The sequence below is a fragment of the Sardina pilchardus genome, chromosome 22, assembly GCF_963854185.1.
Source record: "Sardina pilchardus chromosome 22, fSarPil1.1, whole genome shotgun sequence".
Taxonomy (NCBI): domain Eukaryota; kingdom Metazoa; phylum Chordata; class Actinopteri; order Clupeiformes; family Clupeidae; genus Sardina; species Sardina pilchardus.
Window position 1 is genome coordinate 11,858,302 of NC_085015.1, and position 19,406 is coordinate 11,877,707.

General features: G+C 45.2%; 1 protein-coding gene across 1 annotated transcript; it reads left to right on the top strand.

The window, feature by feature from the left end:
• Positions 1-283: 283 nt before the first annotated feature.
• On the top strand, positions 284-16,634 carry ipmkb (inositol polyphosphate multikinase b). Its single transcript, XM_062526096.1, has 6 exons — positions 284-1,167; positions 3,407-3,492; positions 6,726-6,822; positions 7,877-8,049; positions 13,626-13,707; positions 14,402-16,634. Exons 1-6 carry the CDS (start codon positions 963-965, stop codon positions 15,088-15,090), a joined length of 1,332 nt encoding a protein of 443 aa, XP_062382080.1. The 5' UTR covers positions 284-962; the 3' UTR covers positions 15,091-16,634.
• Positions 16,635-19,406: the final 2,772 nt, after the last annotated feature.

Consider the following 19,406-nt stretch of genomic DNA (forward strand, 5'->3'; position numbering starts at 1 on the left):
GAGTATAACCTTGGCCTAACTAAGGACTTTAACCAGAGACACTTGCTTTAACCTAACCATTTTCACCTCTGGCTTTGTAGTCATTTGTAGGCTTACAGTGGGATTTTTTTGTGCTATTTTTTTAATAGCCAATAATTTATTTTACTGTATAATTAAATCTCAGTTATTGATGCTATGGTGGTCCTTTTTGTGGCAAATAATCACTGCCGTAAATTTCTCCTTGCGACAGTGCTGGCATTGCCGCAAAAGGACTATCGTCAGTCCTGACGAGCAGATAGCCTGCTAGTTTGACATGCACGCTCAGCAACCACGCTCCTAACCAAGCGATTGGTTTTCCAAAGACAACAACGTAAACCGACGATCTGAAGGGCGGACATGTCCATCGGATACAAAAGAGTTATGAATGTTTTGTCCTCTATGCCTTTTATCTGAAACTGGAGGAACATCGAGGCAAGAGAGAGAGCGAATCTTGTGGTTTTGCGTCAGGGGGTGCGTCACGCTACTCGCCTTCTGGGATGCGTAAGCAGCAAACAACAACGGAGCTCGCTTTATTATGCATTTGTTTTCCCAGCACTACCGAATCGTCGGCGACCGTAACAGGCTCAGGGTGCACTCGTGTAGGTTTTGGGATTACACATGGCTCCGACCTCGCCTTTGTTGGTGTAATTATCGAGGCGGAGTACTCAAGTAAGGAAGTGGGATGTGGCCTGCCTGCATTTCATGTGGCTGGCTGAAATGTGGAAATTATAAAAACAGCGCTTCAGAACGGCTGCATGATCATAATTTGGATCTCAAACACCATCTTCCTTTGAGGCAGCTCTGACTGATATCTTAGTACGACTTCGGAGGCATGTCGCGAAGTCTGTTTGGATTCATTCTTACAGTATGTGAAATATAGCTAGCGAGCTTGATGTCCACTCCCATACGGACGATCCATTGAAACATTTGAGTCAACAGTTACAATGTCGACGCAGCATCGCATGATGGACACCTCGCTGGCACTGGAGAGACTGGAGATCACCGGTTCCGTGGGTAACCGAGGAACTTGTGTGCCCGGATCCGTGATGAGGGAGAAGACCGTACAGGCGGCCGCTCACACTCACCTGAATGGATGCGTGCCACTAACCCATCAGGTGGCTGGTCATAAGTATGGCGTAGACAAAGTAGGTCAGTAGACTAAAGCTACTTCGTCACACATGTCTGCCAACTACGGCTAATTGCATAACGTATGTGGGCTGTGGTTCTGTCCATATGAAAAATCTGGGTTATGTGAAGTAGCCGTCAACCACGCTTGGCCACCTCATGTACCTCAGCTGTAGGCTAAAAGGCGAATGGGTCTCTCTCTCACACATACACAGTACAAATTGGACTGTTATTAATTGCAGTCATCGTGCAACACTTAGCTGTGGCAATATGCTGACACCTTTGTGATCGACCTAACTGTTTTGCAAGCCTGTGTGTGAAGAATATTGAGCCGCTTTTGCCTGTGGGCTACTGCATCTCATTTGGATTTGGATCCAGCGTCAGTGATGTAGGATTAGGCTACATGTTATCTCACACACCAAAAAAAAACATTAGTATGTCATGTCATGTCATTGAAGATGTTGGTCTCTTTTTACAATACAGCTGATGAAGAAGCATTTTTATACAGAATTATATTGAGCCCAGACCAGTGCAGTGAGTGACGGCGGGGGGTTTGGTAGGTTATGCCCGGTCATGATGGCTTACGTGATGTGGCCTGTTTACGCGTTTATGGACCGCAGCCTCCCCTTGCCTGTAGCGAGGTTAGCTCATGGGCAGCCAGGGTAGCCTACTGTGTGTGGGAGCGGTGTCCAGTGAGCCCCGAGAGGGCTCTGCGACTTGACCTCTGCACAGATTAAATGCTAATGCTGCTGGGAGCATTTCAATTCCTCGGCCAAGTGAGAGCAAGGCACTGTGCTGAAGCCGGGGCAGTACTAAGCAGCAGCAGCACCACCACACACACACACACACACACACACACACACACACACACACACACACACACACACACACTAGAGTCCATAATCTGCAAACATGGAGATCAGATCTCCTGCATCTGCATTTAGAAGAGTAAATTAAAAGAGAGAGAGAGAGAGAGAGAGAGAGAGAGAGAGAGAGAGAGAGTGTTTGTGTGTGTGTAATATTGTGGAGGAGTTGCAGAAAAACAGCTGTTCAGTAGGGTTTTTTGCAGTGACCGAAAAGTCCCTTTACCCAGTCTCCGTGATTGGATTAAAGGCCTAATGTGATGACATCAGTACCAAAAATGTCATATGCCAGATTAGTCGAGGCACTCAGCTAAATATTAAATAGATGCTGCTGGCTTTAAATGGACACAGCAGGGAAGGACAGGTGGTTTCCAGCGAAAAGAGGTGATGTACCTGGTTGGATTATTCAAACCACGAGTCAGAAGTGTAACAAAACATTCTGCAACACATGACAATGAAGAGCTTGTGGACTGTACAGTCGGTGATGTAATCCTCCAGAGTGTGTGTGTGTGTGTGTGCGTGCGTGCGTGCGCATGTGTGTGTGTTCCAGCAGGACTTTATCTGCTGTGTGGATTCAGTCTGTTTCTTAGATAACATCTGAACGTGTTGGTGTGGCTTGTTTTTTAGTTGGATATGAAGGCAGAGGACCTACTTCAAACGTTCACATGCAAATGTTCAAATGGTCATGGCCTCAAGAAGATTCTGCTGTATTGGGTATTTCCATACACTTGTTCAGCAGTTCTTCCAAGAACTATGACTCATTGCGCAATGAGCATTTGGACATTTCACAACCAGAGGAAGTAGTTTAATTTATATAATCAACTCATGTAACTCTAGGTCAAAGTACATTTCTATAACCGTAACCTTAGTGTTATATTATGGCCTAACCAATGCAGGGAAGTATGCCTGTATCACTCCTCTGAATCAGAAGCCTATAGGCTGGTGCCCACCGGACACGTCGTACGCGGTGCGACTTAGAACTCCATTTTTAACGGAGCAAAGCCCACTAGAAACGTCTGCCGCGCAGCAGCCGCGCAGGGTTAGAAAACGGTTCTATAATCCTGCACGTCAAGCCCACACCACTGAACGCTGTGTCAGGTGGGCGCCAGCCTTAACACTTTATTACAAGTAGCCTAAACCGTAATAACACGTTGTAATAGCCATAGTAACAAGTGGTTGTACATATCTGAAAGGCTTTAGGCCTAAAAGGTTAGTAGTCATGTTGTTAAATGAAAGTTCAAATGTTATTCCAATCAGGATTATGGCTGTCTGATCTAGATTCTAGATTAAACTGCCACCTCACGGTCACACCACAAGTGTGGCCTCTAAACAAACATTTTTATGGCTTGTAGACTCTTAACTGTGTGTGTTTGTGTGTTGTTGTTGTCGTCTGGACGCAGGAATTCTGCAACATCCGGACGGGACTGTCTTGAAGCAGCTTCAGCCTCCACCGCGAGGGCCAAGAGAGATGCAGTTCTACAGCATGGTAACCACTCACCCCTAACCCCTCCTACACACACACACACACACACACACACACACACACACACACACAGATAAACCCACACGGCTCCTCCACCTCATTATGAGTTGACATTTTCTCTCAGGGATTTAGCTGACGTGCTCATTCACAGGGATACACTCCACAGGCCAAGTGGGAGTGTGTTTGTTTGTTGTGCACATGCTTTTTCTGTGAGTGTGTGAGTCTCCAAGGGATGCTTGCAAAGTGGTGTGTGTGTGTCTGTGTGTGTGTCTGTGTGTGTGTGTGTGTGTCTGTCTGTGTGTGTGTCTGTGTGTGTGTGTGTGTGCGCGCGCGTGTGCAAGCGGCTTTATCCAGCAGGACCTTTGTCCAAAGTAACTGACTATGCGGTCCAAAAAAAACCCAGCAACTGTGTAATGGTCACGTACGGTGGAGGCCTTCGTCTCACAACTTTCTGAGTCGGCTTGCTTACTCATCCCTCGTCCTTCCTCTTCCTATTGAGATATACAGCGCTAGGATTCGCTCCAGAGTCGCAGATTTACGCAGACCTCCTCCGACGCAGCCCCACAGGCCCCTTTGGGACTGGCGTATTTCAAACGTGCTGAGGTGTAAACACTATATACCTCCTCCGTCCCCCCCCCACCCCCCCGCCCACCCCATCGCTTCTCATCGGCCGACAGGGAAACCGCAAAGATGGCCAAGAGCCGAGCCGTGAACTCGGTGCCCTCCTTCCCTCCGCGGAGGCCTTTTCCTATCTGCCATGCGGAGTGGGTCATTACCGTCATTACCGTCATTACCGTCATTACCGCGGCCCCGCCGTTAAAAGCGCGGTGGCAGACGGCCGGGGGGGATCGCTTTACGGCGTGTTTGAGTTGCGGTTTAATGAGATAGCGTTGTGTGTAACGTCTTCTGAGCTCGGCTGATGGGTGGGGTGGTTGTGGGTGGGGATGGGTGGGTGGGGGGGCACTTTACGGTATAGCTGAGGAGTTGTTTATGGTTTGCGTCACATACGGCATTCCAAATGGGGGGGGGTCACCCGTGTTCTGGAGACATTCTGGAAAAAAGAAGAGTGGAAAATGTGTGGGGAGGTCGGGAGGCCGTACTTCCTCCGTCGTGATGACCCTCAGTGGAGGCCTTTTTCTCCATCTTTAAATGTTTTTTAATAAAACTTGAGTGATTGTGCCCAAGGCCTTCGCCTGCCATTCAGGCTCAAACGAGCACCACTTTTTAAAGGGCCCAGCGGGCCAGACAGTCGGTACTTGAAGTGTCCGCCGTGAGGAATTTGGAAGACGACACTGTGGACGCGTGACTGTTTTTGTTATCTTTCAGCTGAAATATCCAGCATATGTCCCACCCTCCCTCCTCTCCCCTCACTCTTCACCTCCACACCCACAGACAGGAGGGTGGATGGCAATGATGGAGACACAAGCCAGAAGCTCGTCTGTGTATGGTTCTGTCTGTGTCTGAAGTGGGGCACTATCCAGACATGGGTTTCCTACACGTCATGTCTCCTTGTCGTCGTTGTCGTTGTCGTTGTTACCTCTGCCATGGAGGTTACGTTTTCATTGGGATTTGTTTGTTTGTCTGTTTGTTCGCAAGATAACTCAAAAAGTTATGCATGGATTTCAATGAAATCAGGAAAAGGTCTGAAATGACACAAGGAAGGAAGAAACGATGACATTTTGGGAGCGATCTGGATCAGCGTCTGGATTCAGGAGGCGCTCGTGTTTTCGTTTGGTGGAGGTCTGTGCTCTCGGAGTGCTTTCCTAGTTGTTGTCGTCGTTTCATTGTCGTTGTCGTTTTTGGTGTGCTGTCTGCTCTGTGCGTGTCTTTCACATACATACAAACCATGCTGAAGTGCTTCTAGCTTGTGTATTATGCATGCATTTCCTTTCGGGATTCCCGGACAGATGTAGAGCTCTCCGGCGCTTCTGTCTGCTCACAGCTATACAGTCCCACGAACAGGTATCTAATATTAGCCTGTAAACAAATACACTACCCACTCAATTGTGTTCAGCATTTTCCCCCACCCACATACACACTAGCACACACGCACACGCACACATGCGCACAGAGCGAGTACACACACGCATAAGCTGACGTGTTACTGCTGTTGCCTCTCTGAGCACATGTAGGAAGAGCCCATTTGCACACCCTCCCACAACTCCTGATCTTATTTCCATCGGCCTCCTCTTCCTCCTCCGCCTGGTGCCTGTGCGTGTGTGTGTGTGTGTGTGTGTGTGTGTGTGTGTGTGTGTGCTCGTTCTCTCTCTCTCTCCAGCTCCTGGTCGTGCCACGCTTGTGCTCTCTCTCTCTCGCTCTCTTTCTCTCTCTCCCTCTCTCTGACTCCCGGTCATGCCACGCGCTCCTCTCTCTTTTTCTCTTTCCCTCTCTTCTACCCACCTGCTGAGGAGAGATGCCTCCCGTTGTCAGGGGAGGCCGACCGGTTTGGTGCGTTGAGCGTGGAGGAGTCAAGTGTGTGTGTGTGTGTGTGTGTGTGTGTGTGTGTGTGTGTTTACAGTGTGCATTCTTGCATGCTGAGCCCTGCTGTTTTTGAAAACGCCCTGGGCGTTATTTAATTAGGAGCTTTGCTACGCCCGACTCCCAACACCACCACCCTGCTCCGCTTCACACCACTCAGAGACCAGCTCTGCGGTTCCGTCCGTGGCCTCGCACCACCACCATCACCACCACCACCACCACCCACTTTCCTCGTTAAAAGCCCAGTGATACCCACACACACACACACACACACACACACAGTTTCACGCCTTGCAGGGCAGGGCCACTAATTTACTTAGCTTAATGTGTCGCAATTGGTTAATAGGTGCTTTTCCCACTCAGCCCTGGGTAAACATGCTGTTAGCGAATAGATTCCTTGTGGATTTCTGTCCCGACAGGGACACCAAAACTGATGAATGTGGAAAACTGATCTCTTTTTTAAAAAAGAAAGCTGCTTTGGGAAAGTCTTGAGCAATACTCCTACGTCCGAATACTTCTGTGTCTCTTCTTGACCATGCTGAACTGCTGTTAAGCTATAACGGCCAATTAAGCAGTCTCCATTAGGCTGCTTTTTGATAATGGGTACTGCTATTTGTGTAGCATGTACAAGTAATTCAAAGCATTAGAAATCCACACAGGACATTTGGAAGACGTGGTCTGCTTCAGTGGATGCAGTCCGCATAAGTTGAAGGCGATGTAGGGGGTTTATAAACGTCGTCTTCTGTGTCCACCATCAGGTCTACTCAGAGGAGAGCGTAGACCCCTGCCTGCTGGACCTGCAGAGGTACTTGCCCAAATACTTTGGCCCCTGGTCTTCACCTGATGCCCCTGCAGGTAAGAGACGGCCTTCGTTGAGAAACGGGTCATTTCCTTTCCTTGCTCCACCTCTAAATATTACATACACAAGTGAAAGTTGTAACGCAGAGATAAATGAACTGCATATGAAGATAGCTGGATAGTGAATTGAAAGTGTTGTGTAGCTGTTTTACGTGATGGCCTCTATGGCTCAATGGATTAATTTATAACTGCTTTACGACTCTTTCTATACATGTAGAAAATAAATGGAAACAAAATACATGGATGCCAAACGTTTCATAATGTATGTTTCAAGAGATGCAAGAGATGAGGTGAAGTGAAGTAAGGCGAGGTCAAGTGTTGCAAGTGTACGTGTGTGTGGTTTTGTGACTTTGCAGCATCCGCCACAAGTTGCGGACTCCATTTGTTAGTTCCTGTTTTAGACACATTCAAGCAATGTGAGGCTAATAATAAATGCTGACAACCACGCGGCAGCTCAAGGAGTCACTTTCTAAGCAGGTCACCTCCATTCACATCATTTTGCCTTTGAAGTCACACACACAGTACCTTCAGACTCCACTTAGCCGTTGTGCTATAGATGACACCGTTTGAGTTGAGAACATGATATAGATGCTATATGAATCTGTTGCGTGATTATTGACGGTAAAAGCAGTCCGTGGTGATCCGTCTGTGTGTGTTTGTGTGTGTTGTGTTGCGTTGCGTTTTTATGTTGGTTTTTCACGCCTATGTTAATGTGAGATGTGTCTTGTGTGTTATGTGTGTATTTTTCCTCTATGTGTTGGAACTTGTGTTGAGTGTGTGTGAGTGTGAGTGTGAGTGTGAGTGTGAGTGTGAGTGTGAGTGTGAGTGTGAGTGTGAGTGTGAGTGTGAGTGTGAGTGTGAGTGTGAGTGTGAGTGTGAGTGTGAGTGTGAGTGTGAGTATGTGCTGAAATGAAAATGTGGCTTATGTGCTTTGATATTTGACTGATAATGGGTTTCCTGTCTATCTGTCTGTGTGTGTGTGTGTGTGTGTGTGTGTGCGCGCGCGCGTTGTGTGTGTGTGTGTGTACGTGTTCTTGTGTGTGATGTCTAGAGCTGTACCTGCGTCTGGAGGACGTGACTCGGCGCTTCAGAAAGCCGTGCATCATGGACGTGAAGATCGGCCAGCGCAGCTACGACCCCTTCGCCTCCCAGGAGAAGCGGCAGCAGCAGATCCGCAAGTACCCCCTCATGGAGGAGATCGGCTTCCTGGTGCTGGGCATGAGGGTAAGGCACACACAAACACACACACAAACACACACACACACACACACACACACACACACACACACACACACACACACACACACACACACACACACACGTGCGAGCTTAGAGCAGCAGTATGAAGTTTTGGTATAGACCTCTCCTCTACTCTCTCCTCTCCTTTCTCCTCTACTCTCTCCCCTCTACTCGCTCTCATCCTCTCTCCCTTCCTCTCTCTCCTGCACTCACTCTCCTACTCCCTCCTTTACTCTAGCCTCTCTCCCCCCTATTCTCTCTCTCCCACTCTATCCTCTACTCTCTCCTCTACTCGCTCTCCTACTCTCTCCTCTCTCCTACTCTCTCCTGACTCTCTCTCCAACTCTCCTCTCTGCTCTCTCTCCTACTCTCTCCTCTCTCCTACTCTCTCCTGACTCTCTCTCCATCTCTCCTCTCTACTCTCTCTCCAACTCTCTCCTCTCTCCTACTCTTTCCTGACTCTCTCTCCAACTCTCCTCTCTGCTCTCTCTCCTACTCTCCCCTCTCTCCCCTACTTTCTCTCCTCTCCTCTCTCCCCTACTTTCTCTCCTCCCCTCTCTCCCCTACTGCTCTCCTCTCTCCCCTCTCTCCCCTACTCTCTAGTCTCTCCCCCGTCCTCTCTCCCCTGGCTCCTGCCATTTGACTAATGAGCCTGGGCTGGAGAGCAAGGCCATCTTCAAAGCCCCCTCCTCAGTCCTCCCGCCAGACTTGCACTTTAATTACTACTCGCCAAAACCTCCGGAGAGGGCTGTGGGAGTGGAAGGCAGGGAACCAGGGGAAAGAGGTGTGCGTGCGTGCGTGCGTGCGTGCGTTAGTTGTCTGGGGGGGGGGGGGGGATGGGGCGATGTGATGATTCACATCAAGAGCATGATGTGCTTTCATGATTAAACTCTCTGACCTAAAGGAAAAATGGTTAAAAGTTCTCACACACACAGACACACCCACACACTCTCTCTCTCTCTCTCTCTCTCTCTCTCTCACACACTCTCACACACACACACACACACACACACACACACACACACACACACACACACACACACACACACAAAAATACGAAGTAGACCTATTATGTGAAAAAATAGAAATGAATACTCCTCAGAGGAAGGGCTAAATACAGTTATGCAAATCCTCAATGCAAATTAAATTCCGTCTGAGAAAGGATTGTGTCAGAATGCCACATGAATATTCACTTACTCTCTACTGGACAAGACTCTTAGACTCCCCCACACTCCACCCACCCCCCCGTCGTCTTTATATGGGCCCCTGAAGACAGAGATGTTCTTTCACATATGAGATCATAAACGTTGAACTTCGTGGAAAGGCTGTGCATTTTGGAATATGATTTGTTCCATCCGCTTGCGCAGGGGAACGTGATTTTGAGGTTGTTGAACACTACACTGTGCTGTACCGGGTTACCTCATCCATATAAATCTGTTTATGATTGAATCCCGTCCTTTCCTAACACCTGCGGTCTGTTTTTTTCCCCCTTTTTTTCAGACTTGTTTTGTTTTTCTGCGCTCTATTGATCTCCGTTTATTTCAGACTGACGGATCAAAAGTGTACTTTATAACGGTATATGAATGCGGTGCAAATAGACTATTACTTCCACTCTGACAAGTCACACGGAATTGAAACAGTTCTCACAGAGGGGCACCTTTTCAGTTGACTTAGTGTTGCAGGACAAGGAACAGATGGTTGTTTTATCATACAGATTGCCAGTATACAGGCTGTGAAGAACACTAGACGATACGCCACAAGCCATTATAGATATTCACACATCAATATTGGACACGACACTCAAACGTCTAAAAAGCCCATCTCACAGAATCATTTCACAGATCTATATGCTTGAAGTATGCTCCTGGACTTTGACTGTTCGACGAATCATTGAAGCCAGTGTGAATGAGTAGGGAAGAAGTTAATACCACCAAGCCACTGCTGAACACGATCAATCGTTAACCCATGTACAGAGTCTCGTACCTGCATCACACTGTGCTATAAACATCGCATCTGAATACTTCAAGTGCGTCTAAGTGTTTTTGGTGGTCATGGAGCAGTCATGTCACAGGCCAGAAATAGGTGCGCTCAACTGTGCGTAAAAGATACGGTTCTGGGTGCGTAAACAAGGAAACACTGGGTAAAACAAAAAAGTATATGCACTCTATAGGCCAAAACGCGTCCGTCTTGTGACATGTGACATGTTTTCAATTTAATTAAATGAGTTATAGCTTAAGGGTGCAGTCATGTCATAGGCAGAAAGCGTTTGGAGTTCTTGTCAATGTTGGTTTTCAGGCACGCTATAAAAAGGTGTAGAGCAGTCAGTAGTTCTCAAACTGTGGTACGGAGGTCGGATACGGATGGTGGCACGCAGAGTCTCTGGCGTGGTACTCTGGGAGTCTCCAAGATGTTTTTTCATGAAGACAAAATAATCACTTCAAATTATATAAAATATATATAATGAAAAGTTGTTACATTTAAACAAAACAAAACAATGCAAAACAGTATGTATGATGTAAAATACATTGAAATTGGCCTATGCTGCTGTATATTAATGCCAGTCATAATGGTGGTACTTGGAGAGTAAATTGTTCTCTGAGGCGGTACTCCTTGTGAAACGTTTGGGAGCCACTGGTGTAGAGGAGTTAGTACTCTCAGTGTTGGGTTTATTTCAGTCACGTAGGGGTCAGCTTGACTTTCTTGAGACACCGTCTTTTTTGGGTTTTTTTGTGGTAGTCTTGTTGCATGCATGCACATGGGAAAAAAAACAACACATGGAAACATTTTTTTATCTGATAACTTGTTTAAGCTTCCTTATTTTTTTTGCCTCTGTCATTAACTTCACAATCTTACTCACACACAAAGTCGCAGCACGTGAGGGCATCATTTAAGACATAGACATAGAACACAGGGCAGAGACAGAGACAGGGGTTCTTCTTGCCCCCATGGGGTTAGCGCAGGGGAAGGGATGTTAGCTTTATCAGTTAAACAGGATGTTCTTATCTCGCAACCTCCCTAAAGACCCTTCCCACCGCAAACCCCCCTTAGTTTAAACACAGTCCACAGGGGAAGGCTCTTAATTAGTTTGTAGTTCACCAAAGTAAAGGAGTGTTTTTTTTCCTAAATATGCGGTGTGTTGATGTACGTACTACCTCTGGCAGAACATAAGGTTTGGGAATTCTTGAGCTAATGGGAGTCGATTACAAAACATCACGCGACAGAATTCGCTTGTAGTCATCCGCGTGTTGGCATTGCTGTCTATGACAAAGTCGTTTTTTGTGGAATATCTTGTCCCTCTGAGCTAAGCTTCGATTTAGAGGAAACCTGAGTACAATGATGGGGCATGGTCTGTACTTCCCAATCGCTCAACATACAATTGCAAAAAAGCAAAACAAAACAGCTCACAAAAGAGTAGCCTTCTTGAATGTCAGTCAGCTGTACCGGCGAGACCACATGCTATTGTGCATACTGAAGGCATACTATACACCACCAATACAACCGGTGCGTGCAAAGTCACAAACAGGTTTTTTGTTTGTTTTGAGCGAACATTACGGAGACAAACCGGAACATTACGAACAAACAGCCCGAGGATCTAGTTCTCTGCAAACGTGTATGGTTACCAAGGGTTAAGCAATTATGCAAATTGGAATGTTTACACAAAAATGTTCAAATATAGCAGTTCAAACAAAACAAATTTCCCTTTGTTTAATGAATGCGAACGCACCTAAGGATTGCCCAGCCCTTTAACTTAAGAATCCATTTAGAATCTAAGCGGCTAGCTCATCGTTTCTCACGAGGCGATCGCCCGCCTCCCACCGAGGGATGGACCGAACAAAAGACCCGGCGCAGAAGATGAAGTGACTGGAGCGAGGGATGGTTAAAAGAGGGAGCTCTCTGGCACGAGGCCCTGTCTATTTCCCACGAGAGAGAGAGAGAGAGAGAGAGAGAGAGAGAGAGACCCCTCATCAGTAACCCATCTCCCTCCATTCCATCTAGTCTGGTCAAGTGGCGCGGGTGAAGTGACCCATTAGCACTAATTGCCCCTTCATGATAGGGAGTGAGATGGAGGGGAACTCCCTACACACACACACACACGCACACACACACACATTCACTCAAATAAAATAAGCACACGAGAGTACACACACACACACACATACACACACACATTCACTCAAATAAATAAGCACACAAGAGTGTACACACACACACACACACACACACACACACACACAAATAAATAAGCACACGAGAGTACACACGCCAAATACACCACACACACACGCCCCACACACACACACGCACACACACACACACACACACACACACACACACACACACACACACACACACACGCCACACACACACACACACACACACACACACACACACTCCAGTGAGGGGTCCCAGAGGCTCAGGGCATGAATATGAATGTTCTCTTCCCATCCCCTTTTAGCCTTAGTTAAAGTTGCACCCCTTGTGAGATGAATAATACATCATTTTCCAACGAAAGTTTGGCACTCTTTTTTAAATTTATTTATATTTATTTCAGCTGATTTTCATGCTCTGCCACTTGGAGGAGACATTCACCATGTTTGTTCGTTTCACTATTACCACAGTCCCTACTCTTGAGAAGTTGGCTTGCTTCTCTGTGTGAGCCAAACGCATTTGAGTTGTGTTTTATGGAAAACGTGAAGATTCAAGATGACTTTATTACAGCTCATTATACTTGTAGAGACTTTGAGTGGTTTCAACATTGCCACAATAAAGGATGATAATATTATGAGTACAGTGAGCAAAGAGACAACTCTGTGTGTGTGTGTGTGTGTGTGTGTGTGTGTGTGTGTGTGTGTGTGAGTGAGACAACTTATGTGTCTAGTTAAGTACGTAGATTCACAGTCTACCACTTCATATTCTGCTAAGCTTGTAGGTGCATCATAGCCTGACTCTCGCCAGACCCTTGTAGTTCCGCCATGCTCCACCAGAGGTGTTTCGCTGAGCTCCACACAAGGGTCTGGACGCGAGGGCAATCCAAACCCCTGCCAGTGATCAAAAAATGAGCAACCAATCAGGAGCGCCGAAGCGAGTGTTTGATTCAAATAACAATGGCAGCACGCAGCGAGGAGTCTTGTGCTGACATTGATTCTGCTATTTCAACCATTTTGTCGAATCTATCGAGAATTCATTCTTTAAAAGATTAACAGAGAATAGTTTTGAAGACATTTATTGGTGGCAAGGATGTTTTTACTCTTCTTCCGACCGGGTTTGGCAAGAGCTTGAAGAAGCCTAGCACGTCATTCAAGATAACAGGCAAGTGGTTTATCAAATCACATGCGAGGATGTTTTACAAGGACCCGCCTTCATAAATACATCTCCTATCGAGAAGTCCCAGATCCTTGTGTGAAGCAGACAGCGAACTACAGGATCTGGCGAAAGTCAGGTTAGGTGCATCAGCCCAGTTTGCTAAATGTGGGGCAGATGGGAAAGATAGTTAAGAGGTCTTCAGCCCCTTGAGATAGTTTCTTCATTCTTTCTTTCTGTCTTTTTCACCCTCTCTGTAGGTGTTCAAACTGGACTCCGACACCTTTGACACGTATGACCAGCACTTTGGTCGAGGCCTCGATCAGGATACTGTGAAAGAAGGTAAGGGCTGATCACACTGGCAGTTTTTAAAAAAGTAAAGGTGATGGTCTGCACACAGTATAAAAGGCAACGTTTCGATCAACAGATCTTCATGAAGATCTGTTAATCGAAACGTTGCCTTTTATACTTAACTAATAAAGATTTTTTTTGGAGCCATTGCACACTGTTCTAAAAAAATCTTTCTTAGTTAAGTATAAAAGGCAACGTTTTGATTAACAGCTCTTCAAGACCATCACCATTACTCTTTGACACGTTTTTTGTTTGACACTTTTGTTGGATGTGCGCACCCTCCTCTTCAAATCATTTTTAAAAAGTAGCTACAATTCAGCAGTTGATGCCTCAGTGTCAAATTCCAAATTGAATTGATCTCCCAGTTAGGTGTCATGTCTGTGTCTAATACGTCTCTATCTAGCCCGTACTCGGAAGGATTTTTATCTCACTTTCCCCAATCAATTAATCCTTTTAAACTGATGCCAGGAAGATTAAAAAGAATTGTAATTTACTGTCATGTCACTTAAAATGATGATTAAGGACGACGTGATTTTGCCTTTTTTTAATGATGGATTGACACTGCCCTTGGCAATAATCGGCAGTAATAAAGCTGAAGTAAAAACATTAGTCTGTCATCATTCACATCATCCATATTTCTGTCTTTTTTTTTCGTTCTCTCTGCTCTCCTCCCCCTCTATTTAAGGCCTCTCTAAGTTCTTCCACAATGGTGAGCGTCTGCGCAAAGATGCCATAGTGGCAAGCGTGCTCAAGGTGCAGCAGATCTTGGGCTGGTTCGAGGAGCAGAAGCGCTTCCACTTTTACGCCAGCTCGCTCCTGTTTGTCTACGAGGGCTCGCCGCCTCCCGCAGTACCTGCCGGCACCACCGGGGGCACCCACGAGCCACTCAGCCCTGGTGGCGGTGATGGTGGTGGTGGTGGTGGTTGTGGTGAGAGACAGGTGGTCCTTGAGTACAACAACAACATCGAGCAGAGCCTGTCCACCATGTACGCCCTCCACAAGCAAGCCTGCACCCGCCAACACCACGCCGCCATGATGCCCGACAATGGGGCCTGGAGGCACCCGGCGACAGTCGCCCAGCAACCGAACGGCAACCGCATCCCCCACGCGCTGGAGAGGCTGAGCCAGGAAGGAGGGGACGGAGGAGACAGCGAACGCCATAACGGAGCGGAGGAAGAGGAGGGCGGCGGGGGGAGGAGGAGGAAGAGGAAGATGCCAACGAGAGGGGTCAAGGCCGGCGGGGAGGAGGTGGAGGTGAGGATGATCGACTTTGCCCACGTCTTCCCCAGCGAGAGCTGCGACGAGGGCTACATCTACGGCCTGAAGAACCTGATCCGGGTTCTCCAGGAGCTACTGGAGGAAGCAGGGGAGTAGCAGCTCAACACAAGGTCTCACGTTTGGGACTCAAATCTCACTCTCTCCACTCTCTCCCACAGACACACACACACGCACACACACAGATACACATACATACACACACAGACCCCTCTTTGTGAAAAGTCCTATCCTGTGGCACACATTTGTCTGTCCAGTTGTACATGGAGGCGTGGTGGTGGCCCCAGACACACACACACACACACACACACCCACACACACACACACACACACACACACACACACACACACCCGCTCCCCTTGCCCTAAACCTCTGCACTATCAGCACTCAAACGGAAGGCATTTCCTTTATTGGTCTTATATATTTGTTTTTGTGTCTTTGTGTGTATGTGTGTGTGTGTGTGTGTGTGTGTGTGTGTGACAGAGAGAGTATTTGTTTGTCTGTCTGTTGGTTTGTTCTTTTCCGTTTATACATTTGTCAGTATCTTACTCAGGTAAAATGATATTTGTGTATCGGTCCTTGGCAAAGGTGAATTATTTCTCGCCAAGCTTGCAGTTTGTCTCACTGTAACCGTTGACACTTTGCTTCCTAGTGCTCTTGTTCTAGTGTTTTTAAGAAGACTTTATTTTAACCAGGTGTTTTCTTTTCTCCTCTTCAAAGGTCACAATTAGGAATGTGTGTCTCTTTTGTCCCAAATTTGCATTTGCTGCCAAATCGACCCTGTCTTCTCTCTCAAAAAAACCCTTTTGATGGTAACAATTGGTGAGGGTATAGATAAATGTCAACATTTTTTTTAACTATTATTATCACTTACTCACTTTATGTACTTATCATTTATATATACCATTTATACAAACAGCTAACCTGTTTTGTGTAACTCATCATACCCTACATTTTATGCAGCTTTGATGGTTAGAAAAATGTTATAAAGAATAAGAGGAGACTTGGTTTGAAGAAATGCAATCTAGAATGTCCCTCTTGTTGATATAGAGGCACTGCCAAAGGAGTTTAGTTTTTGGTTGAGGTGTATGCAACAGAATGTTACAGATTTTTTTTTGGTCACCCTTCATGCAGTCAGCGGTTAATTTACTCTCAGTGTTGCCCAGAACGTCATTGGTAGGGTTTTATCACTCCAAAAAAACAAAATTGAAGGTACATATTTCTGTGCGAGAAGAACCGTACAGGTTTTCTTTCACCACGTTAAAGCTTTTTCCAAGCCATTTAAAAAGTGAAAACAAAACAGTTGAAGCAGACCATATTTTAATTATTATTCTTTTTTAAATGTGGCAAGGAAAGCCGGAGTGATGTGAAAGAAGGAGGGGCACATGGATTTCTGCTTGAAATGTTGGTGACATAAAAAGTATATACTGTATTTCATTTAAATGTAGTGTAATGTGTGTTTAAAGACAGGAATGGCCATTTAATTCTATGATTAGTCTGAACTGAAATGCCTGTATGTTGGTCAAGCAACATGACAAATTGATTTAAGCTATAAAATATATCTTAAAGGGATATTCCGCCATTTTTGGAAATACGCTCATTTTCCACCTCCCCTCGAGCAAAACAATCGATATTTACCTTGTTCCCGTTCATCCAGCCATTCTGTGAGTCTGGCGATACAACTTTTAGCTTCAGCCTAGCATAGAGCATTGAATCGGATTAGACCATTAGCTTCTCGCCTGCTAGCTTCATGTTTAAAAGTGACTAAGATTTCTGGTAATTTTCTCATTTAAAACGTGTCTCCTCTCAAGTTAGAAAGTGCAATAAGACCAACTGAAAATGAAACCTGGCGTTTTTCTAGGCTGATTTGACATGGAACTACACTCTCATCTGGCGTAATAATCAAGGCAACTTGCACACTACTGGCACTACTACTGCTTGTTGTCTATGGGGACTATTTTCAGATGCTGCGTACGATATCACTACGCCTATGGTACGTTTGCAAGTTGCCTCGATTCTTACGCCAGATGAGAGTGTAGTTCCATGTCAAATCAGCCTAGAAAAACGCCAGGTTTCATTTTCAGTTGGTCTTATTGCACTTTCTAACTTGAGAGGAGACAAATTTTAAATGGGAAAATTACCAGAAATCTTAGTCACTTTTAAACATGAAGCTAGCAGGCGAGAAGCTAATGGTCTAATCCGATTCAATGATCTATGCTAGGCTGAAGCTAAAAGTTGTATCGCCAGACTCACAGAATGGCTGGATGAACGAGAACAAGGTAAATATTGATTGTTTTGCTCGAGGGGAGGTGGAAAATGAGCGTATTTCCAAAAATGGCGGAATATCCCTTTAAAGTTTATTATATCCTTACGTATATCCTTGCTGTGTTCAGAGCAGTGTATCATTGCAGCTAGTTATGATAATAATAATAATATTATTATTTTTTTTTTTTAAAGATGAAGCCTTCTGTTGCTGGTAACTGTTAATCCTAATCATGATGACATCTCATACATTTTAAACAGTTTTGTGATTATTACTGATGTATTTTTTTCTTACCTGTTTTTTTAGTGCTTTTTATTTCTCTGCCTCTTCCTCACTGTTGTTTTTGCATTTTTGTCTTTCTGTAATGTGCATCAGTGAATGTCAGTATCTCAAAACATCTCAAACCCCTACTTTAGTGTGAATGCAACAGGTCATTTTGATGTCTTAAAAAAAAAAATACGATTTATATATTTTTTTTGTTACGATTTTTAAAGATTTTATTTTTCTGTGTTTATCTTGATTTACTGGTGTTTTTGTTTTCTTTTGCCAGTATATGCACCTAGGGTCACCTCACTGTTATTTGCGTGAAACAAGGATTTTATTTGAGCTTGTAGCCATTTAAAAACATAATTTTAGTTGGTAACATTCCTGTTTGTGTGTGCCTGTTGAAACTTTAAAAAAGCATCTCGCAAAAAAAAAGAAATTATTTAGGAATCCTGTGCCCTTTTGGGGGCATCTTACAAACTGCCTTGGTGCCTCTTAGAATAGTGCAAAGTTATTTCTACATCTTAGAATTTCAGATTAAAATGAAAATAGATAAGGCAGTTGCAATAAAGGGGTTACAGTATGCAAGGACTGAACTTAAATAAGCCCTCGTATACGGCATCTTAACTCGAGTTGAAAATATACTTTTTATCTGACAGCACTTTATTGAAAAAGGCCGAGGCATCAGAGCAACATGGCATAAGATGTAAACACTAACAGTTTGTCCTTTCAACGGTAACGGTAATCAGCGCCAGGTTGACCAGGTTTTGATTTGGATGCAAAGTTTTGCTGTCAGACTGCACAGAATGTAATGCATTTTGATAGCCAAACCGTCTGATATAATTCTGACCAGACGTGCATCTCTATCCAAAGCATTATCATGCGTCATCGTGCAACCATGGCAACGCAGAGGTCATGTCCTAAGTGCGCCCCTGGTTGCAATGTTTTGGTTTGGGAACAGCGTTCTCTCTCGCTGATTCTCCTGAAGAGAATTTTGCTCTCCAGTTTTGTCACAGTGAGAGTGACAAACATTATCAGAACATTTTAGTGTCGCCAACAGTTCAGTTGGATTGGGTTTGTTGCTAAACACAGTAATGAAACACAAGAAAAAAAGGCTGGTCTTTCAGAAAGTGGATGTCATACCCTGACGTCTATGTAAAGTCATTTTTTTCTTATCGTAAATGATGCCCATGTTGCTCTTACCATGTCATATGTTGTATGATGGCCATCAGATAAAGGCTTTCTTTTCCTCGTGTGTCTCCATCTATAGCAAATGTCAGTTAACTGAAGTATCTTGTTTACATTCCAATTATATTTTGCTGGTTAATAGTGTATTTATGCATCTTCTGTATCGTCGCCAGTTATAATCCTATGAATTTTGGCTGGTCGTGCACTGAGTCTGGTTAATAACCCCATGTTGAAATCCTCCCTTTTTGTACTGTGAACGAACCCATTGCTTGTGTTGAACACAGTGAACTTGGAAATAAGCCGGGTGTTTTAGTGCATTTCCTTGTTGTGCATCTATCCGTGTCACTTAACCATGTTGATGTGTACAATTTATCAAGGAAAAGTCCAGGAAAGAATTTTGTCATCTGTGGTTGTCGCAGTACGCAGTATGGAAATACCTTAAAACGGAAGCAGGTTATCATTTCCATTTCTCTGTAGCACATTAGACAACATTAGCAGTGACATCTTTTCAAGGCTTCTTTGGAGTTCAGTGGAAAAACAGACACAGGTGTTCCTTACTACAGCAATGACGTTTTAGCTGGATTGGGTCAGTTTGCTCATGGAGTCACAGCGGTCATCACAAATGTAACAAGTTTGCCATTTGCTAGGTAACTTAAGGTACATTTTGTGTCGAAGGAGCAGAACGTTCTGATTGATTTT